The 25,556-nt window shown below is 56.9% G+C and overlaps 1 protein-coding gene across 2 annotated transcripts in view; it reads right to left on the reverse strand.

Annotated features, from left to right (window-relative positions):
- Nucleotides 1-25,556, reverse strand: part of DAB2IP (DAB2 interacting protein) — a gene marked incomplete at its 5' end in the record, with an annotated part of 172,206 nt that overhangs the window by 48,445 nt on the left and 98,205 nt on the right. For both annotated transcript variants that reach the window (XM_084238730.1, XM_084238729.1), the window contains one exon: nucleotides 20,837-20,964. In XM_084238730.1, the coding sequence (XP_084094856.1) occupies nucleotides 20,837-20,964 (128 nt within the window). The remainder of the gene's footprint in view (nucleotides 1-20,836; nucleotides 20,965-25,556) is intronic.

Here is a 25,556-nt window from a genome sequence, read left to right on the forward strand (position 1 = left end):
GAGCCCTGCACGCAGCAGGTGCCCAGGGTAAGTTTGCTAGACAAACTGCCAGGACGAGCTCAAGCGCTGTTTACACCAGGTGATTATTTAGAAATAAACTCAAAACAGGAATTACGGAGGGAGTGGCACCTGGGGGGAGAACAGGAGGAAGCAGGCGAAGTTCTGCCTGCAGGCCTTAACAGGAACATACCCAGACAGGCTTTGGCCAGAGCAGTTCAAACTGTCTGAAGAATGCAGGACCCCTGCTGGGGCAGGGGAGGGGGCCGCACCCCTTTCTGAGAGTTTAGAGCTTCCTGTGCCTGAAGGGGCTGCAGAGCCAGCAGGCAAAGGAACGCAAAGGTAGGGGAGGTCACATACAGGCACGGGCACCGGATGGACGGGCAGTCACCCTCAGCTGTGCGGTTACACCTCAACTGCAGGTCTTTAAATACTTAGGACCTTTCTTCCCTGGACACTTCCCTGACCAAAGCCTCTTACTCCCCGTGACAGTGCCAAGCAGAAGCACCCACCCAGAGGCAGGGGACATGTCTGCGACAGACTCTCTGGGCAGTGGGGGTCAGGCCTGCCAGACATCTGGAGCATTTTGTGTACCTGCTCATCTGGGGTGGCATCTCACACCGACGCGGCCCAGGCCTTCCCCGCCTGGGGGTGGCCCATCTGTTTCATCCAGGTCCCCTTTGCTCCAGCCCCCTCTGTCCTGACTCATGCGTCAGACTCCCACAGCCACACCCTCACCAGGACCTCCCTACTCCCCTCTGCCAACTCTGTTTTATCCAAGCTTTAGGATAAAGGTCTGGAAGTGAAAAGAAGGGGCTGTATTTGGTCAACATTCAAGTTTTGTTTAGCCCACACGGTGTTTGACATTTTTAAGTTTTGAATCAATTGCCAGCATTTAAAGATGTGAAAATTATAAATGTCACCCCAAAATTGCTAGATTTCTGGCTTCTCTTATAAATCCACAGGTCCAGGGCCAGGACGCAGTGGCTACTGCCCCCTTAGTGGGACATATACTTCCCAGTGAGCCCCGATGTCCACCTATCTGCAGCGGCTCAGCCAGGGGCAGGGCCCTGGGCCACACCCAGCACCTGGCACACAGGAGGGACCAACTCATTGAGTAACAAACAAACAAACGCAGGGCCTCAGGGGGCCCAGATCTCCTGATGGCTAGCTGCCTTCCTGCAAGAACTCAAGCAGGGCAAAGACCACCCTCTTTGTCACTGGGGACCCCCAACAGCAGGGCCCACCTGCAGGACACTGGGGCAAGCCTTCAGGAGGACATCCAGATTCACACATCAACGTCTGATCTTTGCTTCAGACGTTGTGTCTTCTTGAGCCCAGCCAACGCGAGAGCGGTGCTCCTGGCAGCTCCCACCTTCAATAAAAGTGGCAGGATTCCAGCCACGCTGATCCCCAGGACTTTTCATTAAACTGAAAAGGAGAAATTCGGCAGCAAGAACTGACTGACAAAGCCAAGGTTTCCCTGATGCCCGCCTGCAGGAGGCCTGCCCCTTTGAAGCAAGCAACCAACTCTTCCCTTTTTCTGGGTTTTCAAGGTCAGGGTCACATTGGCAGGAAACGTTGTCTTTGTACTCCTGCCTCTGACTTACCCCAAACAGTCACTGTCCTGACAGCCTGGTCCTCAGCAGTGGCAGAGAAGTCCCTGCTCCTGCCGGGAGGAGCACAAAGAGCCAGCAAGCGCGCCAGGTGCCTCTGTGCCCCCAGGGGCCCTGCTTCCTGGGATACGGGCCTCTGAAGGCCTGGCTTCCCTGCCAGCTGGGGAGTTCCAGCTCTGGTCCACAGGCCCGAGAGCACTCCCAGCCCTCAGGAGCGGGCACCCACCTGGAATGGGTTCGGCCTGGCTCTGCCCCTCACCGGCTAATGATGTGACCTCAAGCTACTTGCCTCCTGTCGCTGAGCTTTGGTTTCCTCATTTGGAAAATGGAGAAATAAACACCTGATCCGTGACAATCGACCTCCTAATGGGGCCCAGAGGAGCTTTGTGAATCATAAGGTGTCATGCCAAAGTTAATGATTCCAGTGTCTGGCATAGCGCCAGCACGCAGTAGGTGCTCAGTGTATCATCCGCGGCGCAAACGCTCATTGGGCACCCACACGGTGCCACACTGCAAGCCATGTGTTGCTAGATGCTCAGAAGGAGGCTGGGCCCCGTGTGAGGGGCACGCTGTCACACAGAGAATGGCAGGAAGGAAGGGTCAGAATGCCATGAGACCACCTTGGGCCTGGGCTCCCCAAGGTGTGTGAGGGACCCAGGCCTTACAAAAGCCCCATCTCCTGGCTGCTGGGCAGCAAAGGCTCCGGCTGTAGGCTGCCTGGCCCTCTACCCACTTCTCAACAGCAAAGTTTTTAAGCGAGAGCTGCAAGGCGCGGCAAACAACTCAGTTCTCTGACAGCAGCCGTGTGTGTGTGCAAGTGTGTGCCGTGCAGGGGTACAGGTGCTGGGGACTAATGGCAACACCAGTCCACCTTCACTTATAATCTCCTGGTGACCCTCAGACCTGACTGGGGAGTAGTTAACATAAGGCAGACTCTGGGCCCTGCCTCCAACAGACAGCAGTCCCCAGAGCTTGGAGTGACGCCGCCAGGGGCTTCCATTCTGGCTGCGCCCCTGCTAGGCTAATGAGCATGGGTCGAGTCACCAAACCTCTCTCTCGGCACCTGGTTTGCCAGCTCTCAGGTAGCTGTGGGCTTTGTAACAAAGCCCCTGGTACAGAGGGAGTGTCCATCTTCACCTAATCCAACCCAACACAAGCTAGGCCAGCTCCTTCCAGCCCACCCCCCCGGCTCCCCTGACCTGCAGCTCTGTCCCTCTGAACTGCCCCCCACTCGCCCAGTGTCCCCCCCCCCCCGCTCCCCGCCACCTCTCTATAATGCTGATCCTCTGAGCACCAGGCCCTGGCTCACGGGTCTCCTCTGTCCTGCCAACCCTCCTTCCAAGTCTCAACTCGAGTCACTGCTGCCAAGCCCTCCCTGGTTCCTGCCCAGCCTCCAAAAGGAGGGTGCAGAAAGCGGCAAGGCCCTCACCACCCTGGTGGCCCTGTGTGTCCCTCCCTCAGGCTTGGCCTCCTCTTCCCTCCGTGAAAGGAGCGCTAGGACTTCTCCTCACTCTAAGGCCCTGTGAATAAGCGAGGGCCCATGCTTTGCTGGAGGTGAGGGGGAGAACATCTCTGGTGAAGCCTCGGCCTCGCCCCGAGGCTCTCGAGCACCAGGATTCTGCTTTGTTATGCCTGCGAGGGCACATTACAGTTCAAGAGACCTAGCCCATGCCCTCCAATACCCACTCGTTAGGGTGGCGGCAGATCCAATACCAGAGCACAGAAAAAGCCAGTGAAGATCTCCGAGCTCACCAGGATCGTGGATGTGGGGGGGGGAATGAGGGCCATGGTCAAGCAGCAGGAGCCAGGACTGGAAAGGTGGGTGGCAGCACAGTAGAAAGAGCAGGGGCGCCCAGAAAGAGAAGCCACAGACGGACACATCTCAGGGCCACCTCACGCACCTCAGAACACTGCTGCGCCCGGCGCCAGGCGCTCACCCACATATCTCTTCCCTCCTCTCCACAGCTCTTGGCCTTCCAGACAGGCACTGCCACTACCTCAGTTAGTGAGCTGAGCGAGTCCCCCAAAGTCACAGACAAGTGGTGGAGCTGGGATTTGAAAGCAGCCATCCATCCACCTGCAGAGTCCGTGTGAGTAAACAGGGGCGGCCAGGGGTGCAGGCTCGAAGGAGTGGGGCTGTGGGAGGAGGTGAGAATGTCCCTGGAGTCTTGTTAAGACCTGGAAGTATGCCTTTGTTTTCCCTGCAGCCTGATCTAGAATGGTGCAGACCCAGGCCAGAGAATCCTTTGTGGTGGCCCCACCCATGCACAGGAGGACAACAGTCCCCAGCAGAGTCCCAGGACCTGGCCCAGCCGGCAAAGGCACTTCCTTTGAGCCACCTACACCTAAAGGACGAGGGGAGGGAGCCACTGCTAATGAGTGGGGGGCGGGAGCGAGGGAGCGAGGGGGGTGGGCACCGGGAGAAGCAGCCAGTCAGGAGGCGCAGCTGTCAGCAGCCACACCGACAGGCTGGCGTGGAGCTGTTGCCAGGGCAGCCCAGAGAGTCTGCCTGCACAGGCAGTGATTAGAACCGGTCATTCTCTGCTGGACCACCAGCTAGGCTGGCCAGAGGCTCCCCATCAGGAAATGAAGGGGTCTCACAGGGGGCCTGCCGGCATGAACGGCCATCAAAACAGAGAGCAGGGGCACACCTCCCATGCTAGCATAAGCCCCCCATCACAACCGAACCCAAACAGGGACCCTGGTGAGGGGCTGGAGGCTCCTGGACCAGGAGTTCCAACAACCCAGGCCCATCAGGTAGGGCACCCACCAATGAGGAGTGGCAGCCTCTCCAGTGAGGGGCCTGCTGCAGGTGGCCCCTGGAACTGCAGGGCACTGAGGCAGCTGGAGCAGCAAGGAGAATGAAGAGCAAGGCAGGCCCCCAGCCTCTTCCAGTGGCCAGCGCAGGGCAGTCACCCAGCAGGGTCAGACACAGCAGCCAGAGCAGCTCTGGGTAGGGAGGAGAGACCAGGCCTGGAGAGGCAAGGTCTCGTTCAGTTCAATGTCCAGGGCTCTGCCAAGTGGAATGCCTACCACACTAAGGTGCTATGGTAAAGCCGGCCAGTGTGATGACATACCTGGGCGAAACTCAGTGCACCGACCCAGGACAGGCGTGCAGCAGCCTGTACTCAGATCTCTGACATACTGGGGGCAGTTTCAGCAAACCCACTAGGTAGTTCTCTGTGCAACTGCACCATGGAGGATGGTGGAAACTGTGTTTCCACAGTGCAATGGGTGGTTTCCAATGTGACGGGATAAAAAGGCCACTGGCCATTGCCACCCTCTCTGTGCCTGCCAAGATTCAGGCAAGTCAACTCTCTATAACCCTTGGGGTCTAGAATTCTGTTTATCCTTGAGTCCCACCACTCATATTAAGATCCTGGCCCCCCAGCCAGTGTGGAGGCTTCTGCCATGAGACACTCCGGCATCACCTGGGTGCAAGGTGCCTCTTGCAGCAGCGGGACAAAGTGGGGAGGGGGAAGGCTTAGGAGTGGCCATGGAGCCATCTTTGCAAGAGTCTGCTAAAAGGTATGTGTGCAGGGCAGAGCACCTGAGACCTGCCTTCAGGGAGACTGCTGGGTAGTCACTGGGGTCCAAGGAGACAGTCCCACCCACAGATAACCATTAGAGGCCACAGTGGCGGCCAATGGAACCCCAGAACAGCTAAGTGGCCCCCTTGACTAAGGAGAGAGACAGCAGGGTTGACCAATCAGAATCGTGGTGACAAGCCGCCATGCTTGCCACCACGCAGCCCAGAGACCCGGGCAGGAGAGCCATGGATCAAGCTTAGGGGAAGAGCCACAGGCCCCCACAGGCACAGGTGGCCAGGGTACCCACACCTGGGGTGGAAACGAAGGGCTGTGGACTCTGCTGTGCATCCGTGACACAGGTGGAAGACTAAGTGTGAGGGAGAAGCCCCAGTCAGTCCCTCCTGCTTCACATGTGCCCAGCTCAGGCTGGCCGAGTCTGCCACCAGAGGGCCAGCCACCACCCGCAAGGAGACCCAAGACTGTCACAGCCATTGCGGGGATGCTGAAACAGCACCCGAGTGGTCCAGCCTGCTGGGCTTTCTCTGGGTGGCAGGAACAAGACCAGAAAGCCAACTGTGGGTACCAACTCCTCCGGGATACCAGTGGCATCCCCCTTTAGCAGCTCACAGGAGTGCTGGGACAGAACTCAGTCCCCTGTCTAACACCCTGCTGTTCAGTTCATCTGAAGAACCACCCAGAATTCTTCTAAATCCAGAATCTCACAAAAGGGACAAAGGGCCCTCTGGACAGGGCTCCTTAGCCAGACCAAATGAACAGAGCCTCTGCCAGTGGGACTGTGGTCCATTTGGAGTGGGGCAAGGGAAGAGCCAATCTGATCTGAATTTGGGTTGAAACTCGGTTTTCAGTAGCAGGGAAGCACCCGAGAGGCGTCCCTGTCTAGTATGGGGCTCAGCTGCCCACCTAGCTCTGCCCTACCCATGATTCTAGGGGTACAGTGAGTCCTGGCTCCTCAAGTTGAACAGGCAGCCTGATAAGGCTGTACCCCCCCCACCCCCACATCTCTCAGAGGCATGGATCTTCCAAGGAGGAGAGCACTGCTGGGTGCAGGACACTTGACTGGCTCTCAGAATCTTCTGGGGGCCGGCTAGATTGCAGGGCCAACCCTAAACACGTGAATCTGACCCCTCCCTCTCAATGAGGCATGAATCTTTTTACCGGGTCCTGTGGCGCCATGACGCTCAGTTGTATCCAGGAACCAGGACAATGTGGGATCACCTCTGATGCCTCCCCACGCCCACTTCCTACTGCACATGGAGGTGAGGGGCCGAGGTTCAACTCTGGACCTTGCATCTACAGCCCTAGGGGCTCAGGCAAATCTCCTAACCACCTTTAGTCTCGGTTTCCTCACTTGCAAAAGGAGGCTGTGTGTACTTCCCGGGACTGCATGAGGGTGAAGGCCATTCAGGCGCTCCTTCAGCCCCGGGCTCTCAGGCCACTGGGTCTGCCCAAGCGCTGTCCGGAAAGCTGTTCCCTGAAACTTCAGCTCTCCTCTCTTCCTTGGGGAAGCCGTCCCCCCGCCCCTTCAGAGCAAACCGTCCAGCTCTGGGCTCTCACGGCCAGCAGGACACTGGCCCCAACTGCAATGTCATGCTACCCACTGACAACTTTATTCCAGCCCAACACCGTGCCGGGCACATCAGGGCCCTAACTGCACAGCAATCCCTTTCCTTAGGGCCACGCGCCCAGCGCACCCATCCCATCGCTGCCCCAGACCCCACCATGAGTAGCTCCCGACTCGGGCCCCTAGAGTATTCAGTGCCCAACAGGGCCTTAGACCCTCCAGCACCCGGAGCCTCCGAGGCGGACAGCTGCTTCTGGGGCGTGGCCTCCACAGCTCTCCAGATTTCTCACAGTTACACCTTCTCGGAGTTTCAGAAGCAAACCAAAGTCATCTGCCAACTATTTTCTCCCATTAATCTCACAATGCATTTGCTACTTTCCCTCCACGATGACTCATTTAGCAGTAACAGAGCAATTAGGTAGGCCGCAGAATATTGATTTTCTGAGTGGGAGAAACGTCCACCCAAACATCTCTTCATGCCTGTCTTGGGCTGTCTCCCGCCACATGATGGGATAGACCCCGTGAGCGCTAGGCCAGACCTGCTGGCGATAGTCTAGGGTCTCAACAGAAGGGCAAAAGCAGGGTGTGTGCCCGTGTGGAGTGTGCCCGTGAGGTATGACAGAGGTATGGTGAGGCGGGCTGGGGCGCACGCAGCAGCATCGCCATGGAAAGATGAGGAGCGGAGGTTCAGAGCTTAGGTGGCTTGCTGGGATCACACCAGAAGTCAGGGCACCAGATCCAGACTCCCCCACTTGGGTTCCCTGAAGCAGGCTTGCACGGCAGTAGTGCAGAATCCCGTTCCCCAGGGGGCTTCTGTTTACCCACTAAAACCCTGGCACTCACTAAAATCCTTATGGGGACCCATGTTCCACGTGGGGACAACGCAGTCCCTTTCATGGTGGACTCCAAGGAGACTTCTGAGACATAAAACAGTCTAAGTCAGCCTCAGGACACCCCAAGCCTAGCTGTCGTAAATAGGTTCACCCCACCCTGGCCACCCACCAGGTCTCAGAAAGTGGCTCTCAGAAATGCCTAAAGACAGAAGGCAGCTGAACCCCCACCCTCCTCCTTCCTACCTCACCAGCCCAAGACAAGCCTGTATTCTGCTCTTGGGGCCTTTAAACATGCCCACCCACAAAAAAGACCAGCCAGGAGAGAAAGGGTGGAAGTTCGGGATGGTTGCTGAGGGGACATCTGGCAGTGCTGTGCTCACATCTGCGTATGGCTCCCAAGCCAGGCCCCACAGCCGGGTACTACCAGACAAGTTTTAACTTACCGCCTACTACCCACCCCCAGTAACAAACCATGCAAGCAGGGATGGGGGCTGTCAGTGCAACAGGCAGGCCCCCAAGGTCCCAAGACCCACGCCAGCAATATACTGACCTTTACCCAGAAACAAATGGTTTCCCGGTGGCCAGGGGAAGGGCTGCAGTCCAGCTAGCACATGTGGGTGGAAGTCAGCCTCAGTTTCTTACCCATAAAACAGGATCATCCCGGACCTGCCACCTCCCTAGCTGGGGTGAGTGCCAACTAAGAAATGTAAAACATTAGCCAGGGAAGTTCAACAAAAGGAAGTTTCCAAGTTGGCACCATGCAGCACTGGCATGGCAGCCCCATCTCTGGGGATGTGTGAACAGCACCTGGACAGTCGTGCGGACGGGAAACGGCACCCCGAGTACACCCAGATGCACACTGGCACAGCAAAGGCTCCCAGCAGTCGGGCAGTGAAAACACTCACCATCTTTGGTTCACTGTTTGGACGTGGAGATTCCCGTATCCCAAGTGCCCGTTAACACCTACAACGTGCTAGCCCTTGCAAGCCAGTGTGAGAAACACTCCACTGTCTGGGCAATGACTGGGAGGAGGCAGGGAAGAAAGCAAGGCCTTCCAAGTCCATCCCTAGCTTGGAAAAACTATACGACCTTCCCCCAACTACACGCACTGGCAGACGTCCTCATCGCCTCTCTTTCTCGCATAAAGAGGCAAAGCCATATCCCCAGAGGGAAAATTCACTTCACGAAGCACCATAAAAAGGGACTCAGAAACCACAAATAAGAGTCACTCCCAGGCTACCCCAACCTTCCCTACTCAGGCCTGCAAAGCACCATCACCACCCTGACCCTCTCCTCGCAGTGCTTTCTCCGGCTGACCAGAAAAGGAGCTAAGTCTCGATCATGTCTCAGAAAAGATCTCAAAAAAGATCGTGTTTGTGGGACCACAGGCAGCAGGAGACCACAGAGCTCCAAATCATCTATGGGCCCAGTCCCCATCTGGGGATCCTGGAAGAACGTGGCATGCACTCCCAGCCTGCCCACTGCTATGCCATGGGAACCACACGGACACCCCAACCCAGTGCCCTCTCTTCTCTCTGGGGGGCTCCCTGCCAGGAAGGGCCAAGGAGTCCGGGAACCATCAGCCCCCTGGAAGAGCTCTGGCAAACCCATCCATAATGGTGCAGACTTTGCTCCCAGCAAGGACAGAGCTTTATTAATTATTCAGGGGACAGCACAATTATGCAAATCAGCGGGCAGCCTCTGCCCGCCTGCTGCCTTCTGCAGGAGTCCAGGGGGGCAGGGATGCCCACAGCCAATGCTGCTGGGTATCAAGACAGCCCACAAAGAGGGAATACCCCCCCTTATCTGGGTCCTCGGAGGATTCTGACCAGAGTCAGGTCCCATCCACATACAGGACAGCTGCCAGCTGCTCTGAGGAGTGAACCTGTGGGCCTGGGGATGACTCTTCCTCCCCCAAATCATACCCCATACCTGCTGCTTGGCACTGCCATCATCCAGGGCTTATTCCTGTAGACCCTGAAGACAGGGCAAACTGCCAAAGCCCCTCTTACAGAGCACACTGTAAGGGAGGTAGCACCTCAAATTCACAATGTTCCGCAAACACTGCTGCCCCACGGATGATGGCTGCCGCAGGTGGGGAACAGGAACCCCAGGTTCAACAAGATAGAGCCAGTTTCCCCACCACGGGACCTCCAGGGGTCTCTAGTGTCCCGTATCACACAAAGATCCCCCATGATGAGGCTGCCACGGGGCTGTGGATGATAACTTCCAGTCAACTGTGGACAGATGCTCGCTAAGTCCCCCACCAGCTCCAGCGTCCCTTGAACCTGAAATTCCTTGGAGTAGGTTTTCACCATTCTCATAAAAAAAGCCATCCAAAATGTGCACGTCACATGCCGAGGGCAACCGGACAAGACCACCTCAGGCCGGCTGGGCAGGGCTCTCGACAGACCACCAGGCCGCGGAACAGCCACTGCCCACAGCCAGTGCCCACTTCCCAGACCGGGCAGTTGTGCCCAGTGCATCTCCACTCCAGAGAGTCAGCCTGTGAGAAGCGCGGCTGCAGCCAGCATCACAGACCTCAGCCGGAGCTCAGCGCCAGCCTCACCCATCTCCCCACAGGCCCAAAGCCATGGATAGTCAGCGGAGTCACTGCCCACCAGTATACTGTCCCCCTCCCTCCTCCTAGGCAATGACGAACCTCTGCATCCTGCCCTGGGAGGAAAAGAAGGCCCCGGGCGAGGCCATTGGCCTGCCACGGCCAACAGCCCCACCTTACCCAGCCTCAAAAATCAGTGGATCCAAATGCAGCCATAGCTCATCAGCTCCGCCAGGAGGTAAAAAGATGTGGGAGCCCAGAGCTCGGGAAGGCCCATGGATAGAGACACTCACAGCATCACTGACAGGCTGCAGAATAAGGGCGGCAGCCACCTACCCTCACAGGGCGCCCCCACCCACGGAGGCCAGGAGGAAGGCCGGCCTCCACTGCCACCCCACCTCCTCAAGAGTACAGCCCGGACAGCCCCCAGCCTCCCAGCCGCCACATCCTCCCAGGTAGAAGGGAGGAAAACACTTTGTAAAGACCGAGGTGCAAAATCTCGCTCTGTCCCACACAAGCTGACCGACTCAACCTGTCAGAGCCTCAGTCTCCTCGTGGGCAGACCTGCGAGCAGCCAGGGCTGTGCAGAGGTAGGTGCACACGGAGTTGGCTCCTGGACTGGAAGCCTCGCTCTGCCACTCCAGCTGTGGAGCGCTGCCCTGGCTGCCAACCAAGAGAGTCAAAGCGCACAGCACTCGGGCCCCCTGAGGACAAGGAGCAGCACAGGGCCCTGGAGCTGGCTCCTAGGTACAGAGCTTCTACTTCCAGCACCAGGGAAATGCCTGAGAAGGACCTTTACCCCCTCCAAAGCCAGTCTCGTCACCCATGGGATGGGAGGAGGATGAAAAGAGGCTCAGAGACGATGCCCGAGCAATGCAGAGGCCAGCAGGCAGCGCCCGCTCCCTAAGTGGCAGTAGGTGATGGATGTTATCACTGACCAAGCCAGCTGTCTATAAGCGGAGCGTAGGAACAGAGACCGTACGGGATGGTGGTTGGTGCGGGGGCCCCGTGTAATAAAGCCAGACCTGGGGTTATTATAAATAAAGCCAGAGTGGGAGTCCCAGCTCAGCCACTTAGGGGGCTGTGTGAGATGGCCAGGCTGCTCAAGTCTCTCTGCGCCTCAATTTTCTCCTCTGTAAAATGAGGACAGTAATAGCCCTGATCCTTCACAGTGCCGCTGTAAGGATGAAATGAGAAAATGTGGGTGGAGGCCCTGGGAGCAGAGTCTGGTCCAGCAGAAGTGGCCACTGAGGGCAGCTATCACAGCACCACGAGAAGCTCGCCAGGGCCAGCAGAGAGGGGAAAGCGCTGGGTCCCGCTCCCCGCCAGGGGCTCCATTCTGACAGCTCCAAGGGCTCAAGACCTGAAGCCCAGCAGCAAAGGCAAGGAAGCTTGACCCCCTGGGCTAGCAGCTTCCTTCCAGCAACCAGAGGTGCAGGGCAAGGAGCTCGGAGTAGGGCAGCCACAGGTTCCCGTTCCAGCTCCATGCCCCACAGGCCAGACTCTCCCTTCCCTCCGCCCCAACCTCCAGATTCTTTTGAGTGGACCTGAGCTTGAATGGCATCACTGCCACTCACCAGATCCTCGTAAGCAACTAGGCTTCTCTGAACTCCAGCTTCCCCACCTGCAACCAGGGACTGGGCAAGAGGAATGGGCTTCTGTGACACAGGTGGCTGCGCATGGGGCCTGGACTTGGGAGACAAGTTCCAATGCCAGCCCTGCCCCACACCTCTCTGAGCCTCATCCACTCCTGTAAAATGCAGATCATGGCCATAAATGCCTGACTGCTCCAGGCGCCCTTGGGTGACCCAGAAGACTGGTGTGAAAGAGTCTGTTATAGTGGGGGGGGGGGGCCCTATGCTAGAGGAGATACAGACACTCCCCTGGGAGGGGAAGGTTTATTTCAAAAAGTCTCACAACCAGGGGCATCCCTGGTGGCGCAAGCAGTTAAGACGCAACCTATAAAGCTATCCGCAGCCTCTGCAGCACGAGTTTGATCCCTGGCCGGCCAGGGAGCTACCCACATGGCACAACAGACCTCTCCTTACTCGCCTGCTGCTCCCCTCAGCAGTGTATTTCAGTCTTTCTGCCTGTTCTGTTCCCCACTCTGTCTCTGGTGAATCCTCTCAAACGCGCTCCCACCACACACACACCCCTCTGGCCTGTACCCTAGTTCTTGTATGCATAAATAAATAAATCTTTAAAAAAAAAAAAAGTCTCACAACGATGAAAAGAAAGGCATGCTAGTGGGGAGATTTCCAGCATCAACCAGAGATTGGACTGCGGGGGTGGGATCCCCCAATGTATGATTTTGCCCCAGGAATTTTCCTGACTTGAAGTCTGTTTCTACACCTATGAAGTGGGATACAAAAAAACCCTTTACTACGAGGAATGAATAAGAACACATTATGGGCAATGCCTAGGCAAGTAGGTGGCACACAGCTGGGGCACAACTCTTGCAATCTGCAAATGAGATTCATAACTTGAGCACTGGTTCTCAAACACTGGGGAACACGATTACTCGAGAGTCTAACTTGAAAGGTCTGCGGCGGTGCCTGAGAATCTGCACTTTATCAGGGGTCCCAGCCTGTCACCCTTCAGAGGGGTCTTCCCTGGGGTGAGCCAGTCAGGCTCAGGGACTAGGTCCTCGACTTCTGAGACAAAAGTGGGGTGTGGGTCAGAGCCAATTCTGACACTGAATTTCCGGATGAAATCAGTTGAAAAGGGAGAAAGAAGGCAAGAAGGGGACTAAGGAAGACAGGGGGTAGAGATGTGAACAATCTATTAATCAACGCCCCCCGCCCCCCACCCCCGCAGGGAACAGTAATTGTTGAGGCTCACACATCCCTCACATGCTAACAGTCTGCAGCTGCAATACAACGCTTTGATTATGAGTATCAAAAAGACAGAGCATGAAATTAACTTCCCTTTAGTCAGTGGGCACAGGGAGATGCTGTAATAATTCACTGCCCTCGGTATGAAAACTCCCCACGACAACGTCACATCGAATTAGGGCCTGCGCTACCAGTGTGGCATCTCTATCTCTGCCCAACACACTGAGGGTGTGGGAAAGGTGAGGGCAGCAGTGAGGTGACATCCCAGGGTTACCTGGGCAGTGGCAGAACCAGCTGGGACAGGGGCTGGAGGAGAATCCTCAGCCTCCCCCTCGGGGGCTGTCCACCAGAAAACAGAGATGGAGGAGCACCATGATAAGGAATAACAGCACTCATGGCACCCCATCGGGCGGGGTCATGTACAACTACCTCTGTCTGGGCCAATTCCTGTCCCACTAGTCCCACTTGGGTGACGGGAAAACTGAGACTCAGCGCTCCATGGCTTCTCTGTTAATCACACTGACTGAGCAAGAGTCAGGCCTGGAAGCCAAGTTCCTGCAACTCCTGTGCTCTGCCCGCTCCAGCTGAGCCTGTGGCAGTCGCTGAATGAGTGGCAGCAGGAGGATGATCCTGCTCGGGCTGACTCTGAAGAACTTCTAAGGAGCAGGGCCTTGAGGCTGCCCTCGGACTCCTCCTTTTAAAAATCCAAAGCATTTAGTTATTCCTTGGGTGCCTCCATTAAGCCTCAACCAGCCCATGGTTATCCGCTGAGGTCTTCAAGGGGACAACCCCAAGAGTCAGGTGCAAGGAGGTAGGCAGACAGGCCCTATTCTTGGCATGTCCCCAGGATCAGGCTTGACCTCCAGTCTTGGGGTCATGCTTATACTTCCCCAGGAATGGTCAGGGTTATCCCCAGGCAGTCTGCCCCTCGCAGGTAGGAATCCTGACTCCCCCCATGCCTGGGTCTTATACACCACCTGCCTGGCTCAGAAGCAATCAGTGGTGCGCCTCTGGGGGCTTCCAAGGGACTTGCCTTCCAAACACCAAGGACGGTTCTGACATGTGCATGGCTGGATGGCATGTGGTGTGGCCTGCAGACAAGATGTGGTAGGCAGCTGGATGCTGTGCACCCACACACCTACAGACATTCCCCTCTCTCAGGAGGGGATGGGAAAATGGGCCACGCTTCCTGGCAACCCCAGCAGGGAGGGACAACACCCACATTATTCCCATCACAATAAGCTCTGGCCTTTCAGTCTGACCTGGAGGTGGAAAGGGATGACCACAGGTGACTCCACACTGAGCACTGAGGGGGAAGCACGGAGAGCCAGGCCCCTGGTGGAAGCTGGCCCTGGAAGCTCAGACTCTTGGGGGGGAGGCGGGCAGGCAGCAGCCTGAAAGTGCCTGAAGGTGTGAGAAAGGGGTTAGTTTCAGGCAGAGTGGCCAGTGACTGTCCCTCCCCGCCACAGCCCTGACCTGGGGCATGTCTCCTGGCTGCTCAAAAGCCTCAAAAGATCCGCTGCCCCTCCCCACAGTCCGGACTTGCTATCCATGGCTTCTCACACCCCCCAGGCTGGGGACAAGGCCCAGGCTGCCCCTCACTGATGGCAGATCGGTGACCAGAGCACTTGAAAGCCAGAGGTTCTTGGGACAAGGGTGCTTCTTCACCCAGGGGTCGTGGGCTGGCCCACAGAGCAGGGGAGAAGTGAGGAGGCAGGAGTCAGCATGCTGGCCAGGGGAGCTGGACGTTTGCCTTCTTGCTTTCTCCCTATGATCTCCAGCTCTCTTCTGTGGCCTTCTAAAATAGCCATTAATTAGAGCCTGGTAATTAACTTTCTGGTTCAAGTAATATTTTGTGAAAGAATTCCATTAAAGAGTCAATTTGCATAGCCTCAGAACTGGGGCCTGGAAATAGGTAGGGTTACTTGGGGGAGAATGTGATGGGCCCCCCAGCACCCCAGGCCTGGGCTCTGCCAGCACCTACAGGCTAAAAGGAATCAAGAGGGTGGCCCGGTACATGCTGAGCCAGGGGATGTCTTCTCCAAGGTGGGCAGTTTGTCCACAAACCTGGCCTGCTCTGTGGCCACATATCCAGATAGAAACCGCACACGCAGATACACATGCAAGAGCTGAACTCAGAATATACTACCCACACACGCATATGCTGGAGACACATACGCCTAAGAAAACACACAGTAACAACAGGGGTAGCCAACAGTCACTGAGCACTTCTTAGGTGCGCCCTATGTCCATGCCTCACCTGCAGAGTCACTTTACATGGTTCAACCCAATGGGAAGCGCCAGGTGCTGTACCAAATGCTTTACATGAGCGTACTCATTTCAAATGCTCAGGCGTGCACACAGAACATACAAACACCTTCACGAGGACAGGTGCACACTCGCAAGACATACGAAACCATGCGCTCACAGATGCACACCTGCTACAGATGCTTGGAGACGAAAGGCTTCTCCAGCCTTTGAAACCCCAGGCTGGGGATGATCCAGTCTCACTAGCTAATTTCCACCGTTCCTAAAAATATTGCCCGGCTCACATCTCTGAAGATACACGAGGGAGCCGCAGATCTAAAAGGAATGTGATAAAAATGAGAAAGCAAAAAATAAATTGGTTCTTCTCTCTGTCCGGGTCAGAGCTTTCCCCTCCCTTTCTGGAGATGAGGCTCAAAATCACGTCCTCCTATGTGGCCTCCGGACAGCCCTGCTCCCAAAGGTGCCCGTGGGGCTCCAAGCGCCCTGCTGCAAGTGGCCAGCGCCTGGTCACAAGGCCTCGCTTCCACGCTGCTCCCACCTGCCTGCTGCTGACGGTGGGCCTCGGGGTCCCGGAGCCAACATCCCCTCACTGCCCGCCCACCCTGTAGGGTGAAGACCTCTCCAAGTGCTGTGTAAATGCCAGGCCTCCTTATGATAATTATCAGATTAAGAATTAAATCTGATTCCCTTATGGAGAGCAGGGAAGGGGAGGGGGGAGCTGGGTAAGTCTTCCTGGCAGGTAATTAATGAATTCCCTGCCATACTTCTCGGAAGGCGGAGGCCCATTTAACCAAGATCCACCTACCCAGGGTCTCTCAGAGCCGAGGGAGGCCAAACAGGGCAACCAAGGCGCCTGTAAAGGGCTTGTCAGAATGTTCAGAAAGCGAAGGACAGGAATAGACAAGCCTCAAAAGCAGCCGCTCTACTGGCCACTAAACTCAGGAAAAGAATATTCAGTCACTAACAGGCAATCCTGCCTTTCTGCCTATATGAATAACCAAGATTACTGATGACACCCAAACTTTTCTCAGGTGTGAGGAAACAGGTGAGTACTGTCAAGAATCACTGGAAGGTTGGGGTAGAGGGTGAGGGTGTGTGTGTGTGTGTGTGTATGTGTGTGTGTGTAGGTTTTCCATAGGGGGGATTTTTATTTTTATCAAAAGCTTCCAACTGCCCATATTCTTTGACCTAGAAATCCCTTTCCTAAGACTTTATCCTATGGAAACAACCAGATGTAAACAAAGATAAACATTCAAGGACTTAAATACCAGCATCGTTTTTAATAGAGAAAAGCTAGACATCACCTAAATACCAAAATGATTAAAAACAAGCATGGCCCAAATGTAGGTTGGGACAACGAGCTTTAAAGACAGGTTTTAAAACACACATAGGAGAGGTCTGCTTTCCCAGGTGTGTGTTCCAGGGCAGTGAACCACTCCAGGAGGAGAGAAAACAGCATCTGGCATCTCTTGATGTCCTGAGCACGCTGAATGATGGCTGCCTGCTGTCCCCACACTGCAGACGAGGAAACGGAGGCTTACTGAGATGAAGTGACTTTTCCCAGCCAGTATTAATTACCACTTCTTGGAAACATTATATTGGCTTAGCCTCTGTCATCTGTTACTGCTTATTTAATAAACTATTAGAAATGCTTAAGCAATGGGTGCAAGACGGTGTTGGTTGCTAAGGAAACAGCACTGAATAGGACACACTTTTTATTAACTTCACACTGAATATGTTGACGCTGTTTCCAACGACATGACTGTCCTCCGCCCCATAATGCAGATGTGCAAACTGAGGCTTGGAAAGATGAAGAGACTCGCGCAGGAATGCCTGGCTTCCAATTCAAAGATGGCATACTTCCTGTTACTCCCTGGCACTGTCTGAAGTGCAGGATCATCTCAATGTTACCCAGGGGAAAGCAGAGAAGGACCAGGCACCCCTGTCTACAGTAGGGGGTGGGGGAAGAAGAGCGGGAGAAAAACCAGACTTCCCACACCTACTGCCAGCAACCAAAGTAGGCAGACACATGCCATCTTCGTCCCTGGTCCCTGTTCTTCAAGTGGCGCTTCCTTCCCCGCCCCCCAGGGAGTGGTCACCCACAGGGGTAGAACTGATTCTTGTTTACTTATTGCCAGTCAAGGGTCCCTGAAAGCCCTCATCCCCCACCCCCACTTCCACTATCTCCCTCCCTAGTCTTTCCACCATTAGTAACTTGCAGGTGCCGGAACTCCGGGCAACACACACATTCATGGGCGGGGGAATGAGTCTAATCCACTCAGAGCTGCCTCGGAACCTGCGCTGGGGCTCGGGGGTTATGAGATGAGTCCTGCAGCAGGTGGACTGGGAATTGTGGGCAGGGGGTACAGTCGGTTCACAGTAACTACAGGAGTAGGGGGACAGGAGAGAGCCAGAGGGGCCCTAGTCACCCAGAAACAGCATCAGGGAGAAAGGGGCTGAGAAGCGCATAATACTGCCAGGTGACCCTCCCAGCTTCGCGGGAACATGAATAAATAAATGAGTGACTTAGAAATTATTTTCTGGGAAAGCAGAATCACCACATCCTAGATCGCTCTGACCAACGATAACACAGCCTTTGAATGAAGCAGCAACATTTCCAGCCTGCAAGAAAGAACAGCTTCTGCCAGCGCACCTTTCACCTGGAAAGCCTCAGCGCAGGATTCATTTCTGTTGTCCAGGAGTAATGATTACCTGTCCCCGGTGCTTATCTCCAAAACCTCCAAAGAAGAAATCAGCGTCTGAAGAGCCCAGGGATTTGAAGACCAACTGGGAACCTCCCCTTCCCTCCCCGCCACCCCAGCCCTTTTCAGGGTTTAAACCTGTCCAAGAGCCCCTGTGGGGCCCCCAGAGCCCAGCTGTGCCCACCCAACGCTGGTGGGCCCAGGCTCACAACAGACTTCACCCCCTCCCCCCAACCAGCCAAGTTCAGCACCCCCACACCAGCAACGAGGCCTTTCGCACAGAGCTGAAAGATCCCAGCACAGAACCAACTGGATTCCAGCCTCTCAATGAGAATTCCAGCACCAAAAAAAAAAAAAAAAAATAATTAAAAAAATTAACCTCCCCAACACGGCAGTTGTGGACCAGGCAGAGAGCAAGCAACAAAGCCTGTTCAGCAACCATGATGCAGACCACTTCATCCAAAGCTGAACCCCAGTAGAGACACACAAGGCACTCCTCCCTGTGGGGGGCATCCAGACCAGCGCTCCCTCACACTGGACACCCTAGAAGCCCCCAGCCACCCCCCTCACTGAGATTATCCCCTCCCCACCCAAAGTAGGACAGCCCAGCAGGGAGGTCCTATGGAGCCCTTATCAACCCCTCCCTGCTGCCAAAGGCAGCCTGTCCTGCCCTCCCAGCCTCCACCACACACCCACATGGCGACACGACCACACGGCAGCACGACCACACCTGGTCAGAGGAGAGGAGGTGCCTCTCCACTCACCCAGGTCTGACCATGAGCTTCAGGTGGGAAGGGAGTCACCACAGTTGGCTTTACTCACTCATGTCCACACAGGATGACTCCAGGGGCTGCCCCGGAGGGTTATCTGCCCGTCCATCCCGGCTTCCATCCCAGCGGCAGCCGGAAAAAATCTATCTCCAAGCAAAGCAGCAAATCAGGAGACCCCAGTCCTGGCAAAGCCTATTTCAGCTCCAAGATGGGCAGAGGGTTTTCAAACTCAGTCTCTCTGCGGTCCGTGGGAAATCTGGGCTCCCTTCCTTGCCAGAGAAGCCACCAAGCCAGATTTTGTTTATAGAAAATTAATAAGACAATTCCACACCACTGCCAGTGACATCCCGCTCCAACCGCTACCGTTCACCACCATTTCTAAAAATGGGCTGTAGCTTCGCTCTCAGCCCCCCACTCTGCACCCCTTCAGCATGTGGCAAGTCTGGTCTAAGGCCAAGCTGGGCAGGACTTGCATGAGGTCATCTCGGCCATACCCCAACCAGTCGGGGTTGCCAGCTGAGCGCTTGCCGGTTCTCAGCGCAGGCTCCCACTGGAGGGAGGTAAACACGGCATGCACGCTGTCTGCTCTCGGGAGGGCAGACACACTCAGAGGTCGGGCCAAGGGCTGTCTCTCCGGCTCCCAGGACAACCAATACATGCACACAAAATGGGTACGTACACAAGCCCCCGCATGCGGGTGCAGAGGGTCCTGACCCCCGCCAAGGAAATCGTGGAGAAGGGCATGTTCCTGGGGGAGAGAGCTGAAGGCAGGGGAGGGGGGGGGCAGGCGGAGGGAGGAAGGCAGCAAACCGGGTGGCCTGCCGCCCAGACAATAACAAAGATGGGAAGCGAGATTTTCAAAGACGCAGTGGCTGCGCCCAGCGTTGAGTTCTGGTCTGGCTGCATCTTCCTGCCAGGGCACACCTGGTCCCCTGGGGCATCATGGCCATCAGCGAAGGGCTGAGGGTCCTGCCTTGGGCTGGGTTTGGCAGCTGGGGCAGGAAACCAGCTGCAAGCAGCAGTGGGGAAGCACTGGAGAGCAGCTCCAGGCAGACGATGGACATGAAAGGTCTAGTAATTCTACGGGGGGCTGGGAGGGGTACTCTCGGGAAGATGCTAGGGGTCAGCTAAACAGCATTCAACCTTGGGCAGCAGTTGGGCTATAACTTGTACTCGTCTGCCTGCTGGAAGCAAGGGGGAGGGAAGAGACATTTTAATTCTACCTGTGCCTCCCCTACAGGGAGTGCCAACCTGCCAATCGTACACACGGGCACAGCCCCATGAAGGCAGATGCCAGGGACCTGAGACAGACATCTGAATGCTGAAAAGGTGCCTTGGTCCCTGCCTGTTCTTCCTCCTCCATGAGCTGAGCAGGGACACGTTCTAACTGGCACCGGAATCCATCCCCGTCTGTGCCCAAGTGGAAAGGTGCTGGGGCTGGCACAGCTCAAGGAGGGGAACCTGGGCCCCAAAAGGCTGTGCCCGCCTAGTGCCCCTGCACGAGGACGGCGTGGCTTGCCCTTGCGAGCTGAAGCCTGTGCTCCCCGCCTGGGACTCCCGGCGAGCTGAGCCACCTCCTCCTGCTCCTCCTCTGCCCCACACGCCACCTCCCCCCGGAATTTCCACACCTGCTCCCGACTTGCCTGGGAAAAGGAAACAGGGCGCAGGAGATACCCCTGGGAGCGGAGAGGCGAGGGAGGGAAGCCGCTGCCCAGGCGGGAGCGGGAGAGGCGAGGCCATTCTCCCCCGGCCTGGGGGGACGCCCCGGGCTCTCGGGGGGGCCCCCGCGCGGGCAGCGCGGCGCCCTACTTAGCGCAGATGCGCCCCCGGAGCGCCGGCCCCGGCTCCTCCCCTCCAGATGTCCGCCCGGCGCCGCGAAGCCCGGCCGAAGAGCCCTCCGAGCAGGACCCCGGGGGGCGGGGGGGCTCGGGGCCGGGGGGCGGGCAGCGCCCCGGGGGAACAATGCGCCCCGGGCACGGGACTTCCCGGCGAGGCGAGGCGAGGGCGCTTCGCGCCGGCCGCGGCCCCTCCCGGCCCGGCGGGAGCCCAGGTCCTCCCCGGCGGCCCCACAAGTTGCCGCGGGCGGCGCCCCCCGCGCCCGGCCGGGCCCCGCTTTGTCCCGCGCCGCCGGGCCGCGCGCTCACCTCTCATTGTCCGCGGCGGCGGCGCTCCGGAACCCGGGCAGGACGCGGCGGAAGCTGTGGTTGCGGTCCAGCTTGGGCTGGCTCTTGGTGCGCTTGATGGAGCCCTTGAGGCGGCGGCTGAGGAAGCCCTGGCGGGGCGACAGGGGGAGGGGCGGTGAGCGCGGCGGGCCCGGCCCTCTCGCGGGCGGCCGCGCGGCCCAGGGCGGGCCGGGTCGGGTCGGCCCCAGCAGCTCGCGGCCCGCGCCGCCCGCCCGCCCGGAGCCCGCCCGGAGCCCGCCCGAGCGCCGACGGCTCGGCCCGCGCCGCGCGGCCCAGCCCACCCCGCCCGCCCGCCCGCCCGCCGCCCGCCACGTCGCCCCCGCCCCCTAAGCCGCTGTTGCCATGGCGACGCCGAGCCGAGCCGCGCCGGCCGCGGCCGAGGCCGCCCGAGCCCCCCGGGCGCGGGCCGTGGGGGCGCGGGGTGGAGGGGCGGGGAGGCGACGCCCCCGGGACGCGGAGGCCCGCGGTCCCCTCGCCTCCTCTTCCTGCCCGCAGTCACGCCCCCCACCCACCTTGGGGAACCCGCACCCCGCACCCCAACCCCGGTTGCCAGAGCGCCTGCCGCCTCCCACGGGGGCGCGTGTTCCCAGTCCCGGGGCGCTCCGCAGGGCTGGGGGGGCAGGCGCTGGGCCCAGAGAGGGCCAACCGGTCGGCGCCCACCTGCACCCCAAACCTGGGTGCCCTGCCTTCCTCGGGGAGAGTCCCTTGCCTGCAACGCTGTGCCCCGGCTGGGGCAACATCGTGGGGACAGGGGGCCTGGTGCCTGCCTGAGCGCCCCATTCCATGCTTTAAGACTTGGAGCCAAGGCTGAGGGAAAACTGCACCTTCTCTAGGGGGCCGGCTGGGGCCTATTCGTGACTGATGGTCCATGGGGGGGTATTGCAAAAGGGGGGGGGGGATTCAGCTATTCATCCATCTGCCAGGCTGTCTTGACCTCCGCACAGCCCCAGGAGCTCCTGGTCCAAGGTAGGAGGGGAGTGTTGGGTGTAAGGTTGGACCTGTGCTCGCTTTACAGGTGAGGGGGCCGATTTTGGGGTTCAAGGGCCACTGTCTGGACTTGAACCCTGCAGGAGAGGGGAGAGAGGAAAATTGGGGGGAAGGAGGATTTTCTTAGGGAGGGGTTTTCAGAGAGGGGTTCGGAGGACTCACCCACCCAGCCTCAATTCCAGGTGCAAGGGACATGCACTGATTCTGATGTCAATGTTGGACACAATGTAATCGCTACATTTTACCCTTCCCAAACTAGCTGGTAGGCTTGGTGGCCCTTCTGGTCCAGCGGTTAGGGGTGGATGTTTGCTGCAGGCCATGCCCTGTGCTGCATCTGTCCACCTGGCCCCAGCACCTAGACATCAGGGGGTCAAACGCTGGCTGTACACAACATCTCATGTTATCCACAGGCTCAGAAAAGGACAGAGAAACATTAGCCCTTCCTACACATGAAGAAATCTTGCTCAGAGAGATAAAATGACAGGCCCAAGGACAGAGCTTCCAGGCCTGCCTAATGCCTGAACTTTTCGCCCAGGACTCCCTCTTCTGCCACCTCTTCAGCCTATCCTTTTTTTAATCTTTCTCTCCCTATTCTTTTGTGCCCCTCAATCTCTCACACCCAGAGGAGACCTATGCCCGGGGACACCTGTCAAATGCTGTACCCACATCCCTCAGGGGCCAGCTGAAACTCCAGAGGCCTTCGCAGGTAGTGGAGGCCCATGCCTCTCACCTCTGCACCTTGGCATTATGCATCAGGGTGCTCTGCTCTACTCAGCTGCAGGTCAGTAACTATCTCTTAGGTGTTAGGGGGCTGCAGGAGGGACCAGCCTCCAGAGGGCAAAGCCTAATGTAAAGGGACGCAGATGGTGGCCAGGGAAGGCACAGCACCAAGCAGGGACTTCACAGAAGCATTGGCCTCTCACCAGGAATGGGGGCAGGAGGGTGCAGCTGGCAAACTTGGATGGGTTCTTCTCTCACAGGTGTTGTTGTCAGGCAGGTTCCCCCAATGGGCTTGTACTCTTTCTTGGTTTTTATTTTCTACGCTGATGAAAATTTCACCATTTCTAGACTCTCGCACTACAATGAACCATGAAACGTTTCCCAATTTATGGAGCTCATTATGTAGCAATAATGACAGCTTTATCTTATTTCTGAGCTTTACCAAAAAAAAAGTAAAATAAAGAGTTTTCCTCCTTCTAGGAGGCTGAGCAATACGTGTGTCACTTCTTGTCCCCTCCCTCCCCTACAGTTAATGCTCCTCTGACCAGCAGCCGTCCCCTAGAGGCCTACTCTGAACCTACCTTCCCCCACTGAAACTGACACTAACCTGGGGACGCCTCAATTCTCTGTGCCATTACTCCCTCAACATTTACGGAGCGCCTATCATGTGCTGGACATAGTGACCCCCCGGAGATAGCCAGAAACACTATGGTGGTGAGCAGTGTCCAGATTAACAGGAGGCCTGAGAGTGATCTTCAGTGGAATGGGGAGGGTTCCCCCCCCCCAAATACACACACACACAAACACACACACACACACGTCCTCCAGTGGCCCTAGCTTAGGGCCCTGGTATAGCAGGCTTAAGGAACGCTTATCATCAGGCAAGCCACAGCTGGAAGGGGACTCAGATCCAAAAGGCTGGGTTCCAGAGGGTGAATGAGGGCCAGAGAGGTGAAGGGACTTTCCTAAGATGACACAGCAAGGTTAATCAAAGACTCCAGGCTACAGTGTCCTTCCTTTCCCAGCCTCACAGCCTTCTTACTGACCTCCTTCATGGCATGGAGAGACAAGGGCAGCTTATCACCCAGTCCCGGGCCAAGAGAAGATGTATTTTCCCCTGACTCTTCACAGGCATCCCCAGAGACATTTCTGGAGGCAGCTGCAGCTCCAACTCACGGAAAAGACCTGACTAGACTCCAGTTAACCATTAATGAGGGACAGTGGGCAAATGTGTCCCTTCTTTCATAAAACAAAGGTTCTTGAAGCCACTTTCTAGGACTGTTGTGGAGCCCGATGACAGCCTGGTAGCTGAGCGCTGGGAGCTGGGGGCAAGCAACCAGGACTCATGGCTAGCTCCCCAGACCCCTCCCTGGCTGGGATGGCAGGAAGCTCAGCCATCTCCCTGAAGTGGGCAGAGGGCTGCCTTGAGGATTAAGCTGGACAGACATAGCTAATAAAGCTCTAGACTCAGAGCATAACACACTGCAGTACTCCACACAAGCAAATGTTATTCTCACGGTGACTCGCCACATAAATGTGCAAGATTGTTAAAAAAAAAAACAACATTCAGTTTGCAGTTACATATGTTGAGTCCATATGTGAGGTTAGATGCGGTTTCTGCAAGCACGCCCCTGCCTTCCCACAGGCTCTGGACACCCCCTTTCTACACCCTCAAGGCCTGATTTTGTCCATCTTAATCAGGAGGCCACCCGGATCACATAAACCACCCCTTGAGCCAGTTCAAGTCCTTTCACATCATTCCCGTTCCATTCTTTGCTCATGCTGTGGACAAGCTACAGGATGTCTCCAAGCCCAGTGTCCCCATCTATAAAATGGGCTGATGCTGCCTACAGAGTTGTGGGAGGAACAAGTGAGGTAAGACATTACCAGGAAAATGGTAAATATGAAGCCACCAACCTCATCTGCCAGCCTCACTATGATTACTATTGAGGCTAGTTCTAGCACAACCACCCATTTTTGCCCTGGGAAGGTGGGAGTGTGGGCCCCCCAGGTACCCAAAAGCCCCCTGGCAGCAGAGATGGGGCTAGTGGCACGCCTCGTGAATGAATGAACATGCTTGGGAAATGCTCCTGGAGTCACAGAACATCACCCAGTTTGGTCATTTTGAACTCTTTTAAACAAGTCCTTTTTTCTAAAGCAACCTCACAGAGACTCCCGATGTACAAAGAGTGCAGGGCGGGGGAGGGGGGTTCGCTCCGTGGCGGCCTCAATTTCATTCACTAGAGCAGGGACTGCTGTCTGAAGCTCAGCCAGCAGCCTCCTCCCTCCCCAGATGGGGTGCACTGCCTTTACTTACACAGCCACGTCCCCGCATGCTTTTCACACCACCACACAAGGTTACAGCCTGGGCCCACCACCCCAGCCCATTCCCGGTGGCTGGACATGGCCAGCATGTAGCCGCTGCCCCTCTCTGCCACGGCACACTGCCCATTCGGACATCCGCTCTCTCAGATGACCCACAGGCCTCTAGGCTTCTATCCAAGTCACTGACCCAAGTGCGGGGCAGTCCTGAGTGAGGGGCAGAGACCTGGGGGACCTGATGGAAGGGCCTGAGTTCTCAGCCCCTCCTCCAACCCCAGTTCCATGTCCATCCCGGGATGTTCAGGGAGACCTTCTCAAAGGTGTAGACATGTGGAGTCATTCACCCATTTCGGTCAATTCTAAGCAACGATGAAAGGGGTGATGGTGATGATGATGAATTACCAGTTCCGGGGCTCCTGCTCGGCCCCTGGCACTCACTGAACACCTCCCGCACCCTCGGAGGGGCCAGAGCCTCCTTCAAGCCTCCTAATGAGGGAGGGCTTGTGCTTCCAAATTCAGATGCTCAGGTTCTAGGGCAGGGAACCAGAGGCTCAGAGAGGTTAGGCCACTTGAAAGTGGCTGAGCTATTAGGTGGTAGAGAGTAAGCAGGAGAGTTCTGACCCTTTGGGATAGGCAGGGTGGGGATCCCTCT

Source organism: Talpa europaea (assembly GCF_964194135.1).
Source record: "Talpa europaea genome assembly, chromosome: 7".
NCBI classification, from domain to species: domain Eukaryota; kingdom Metazoa; phylum Chordata; class Mammalia; order Eulipotyphla; family Talpidae; genus Talpa; species Talpa europaea.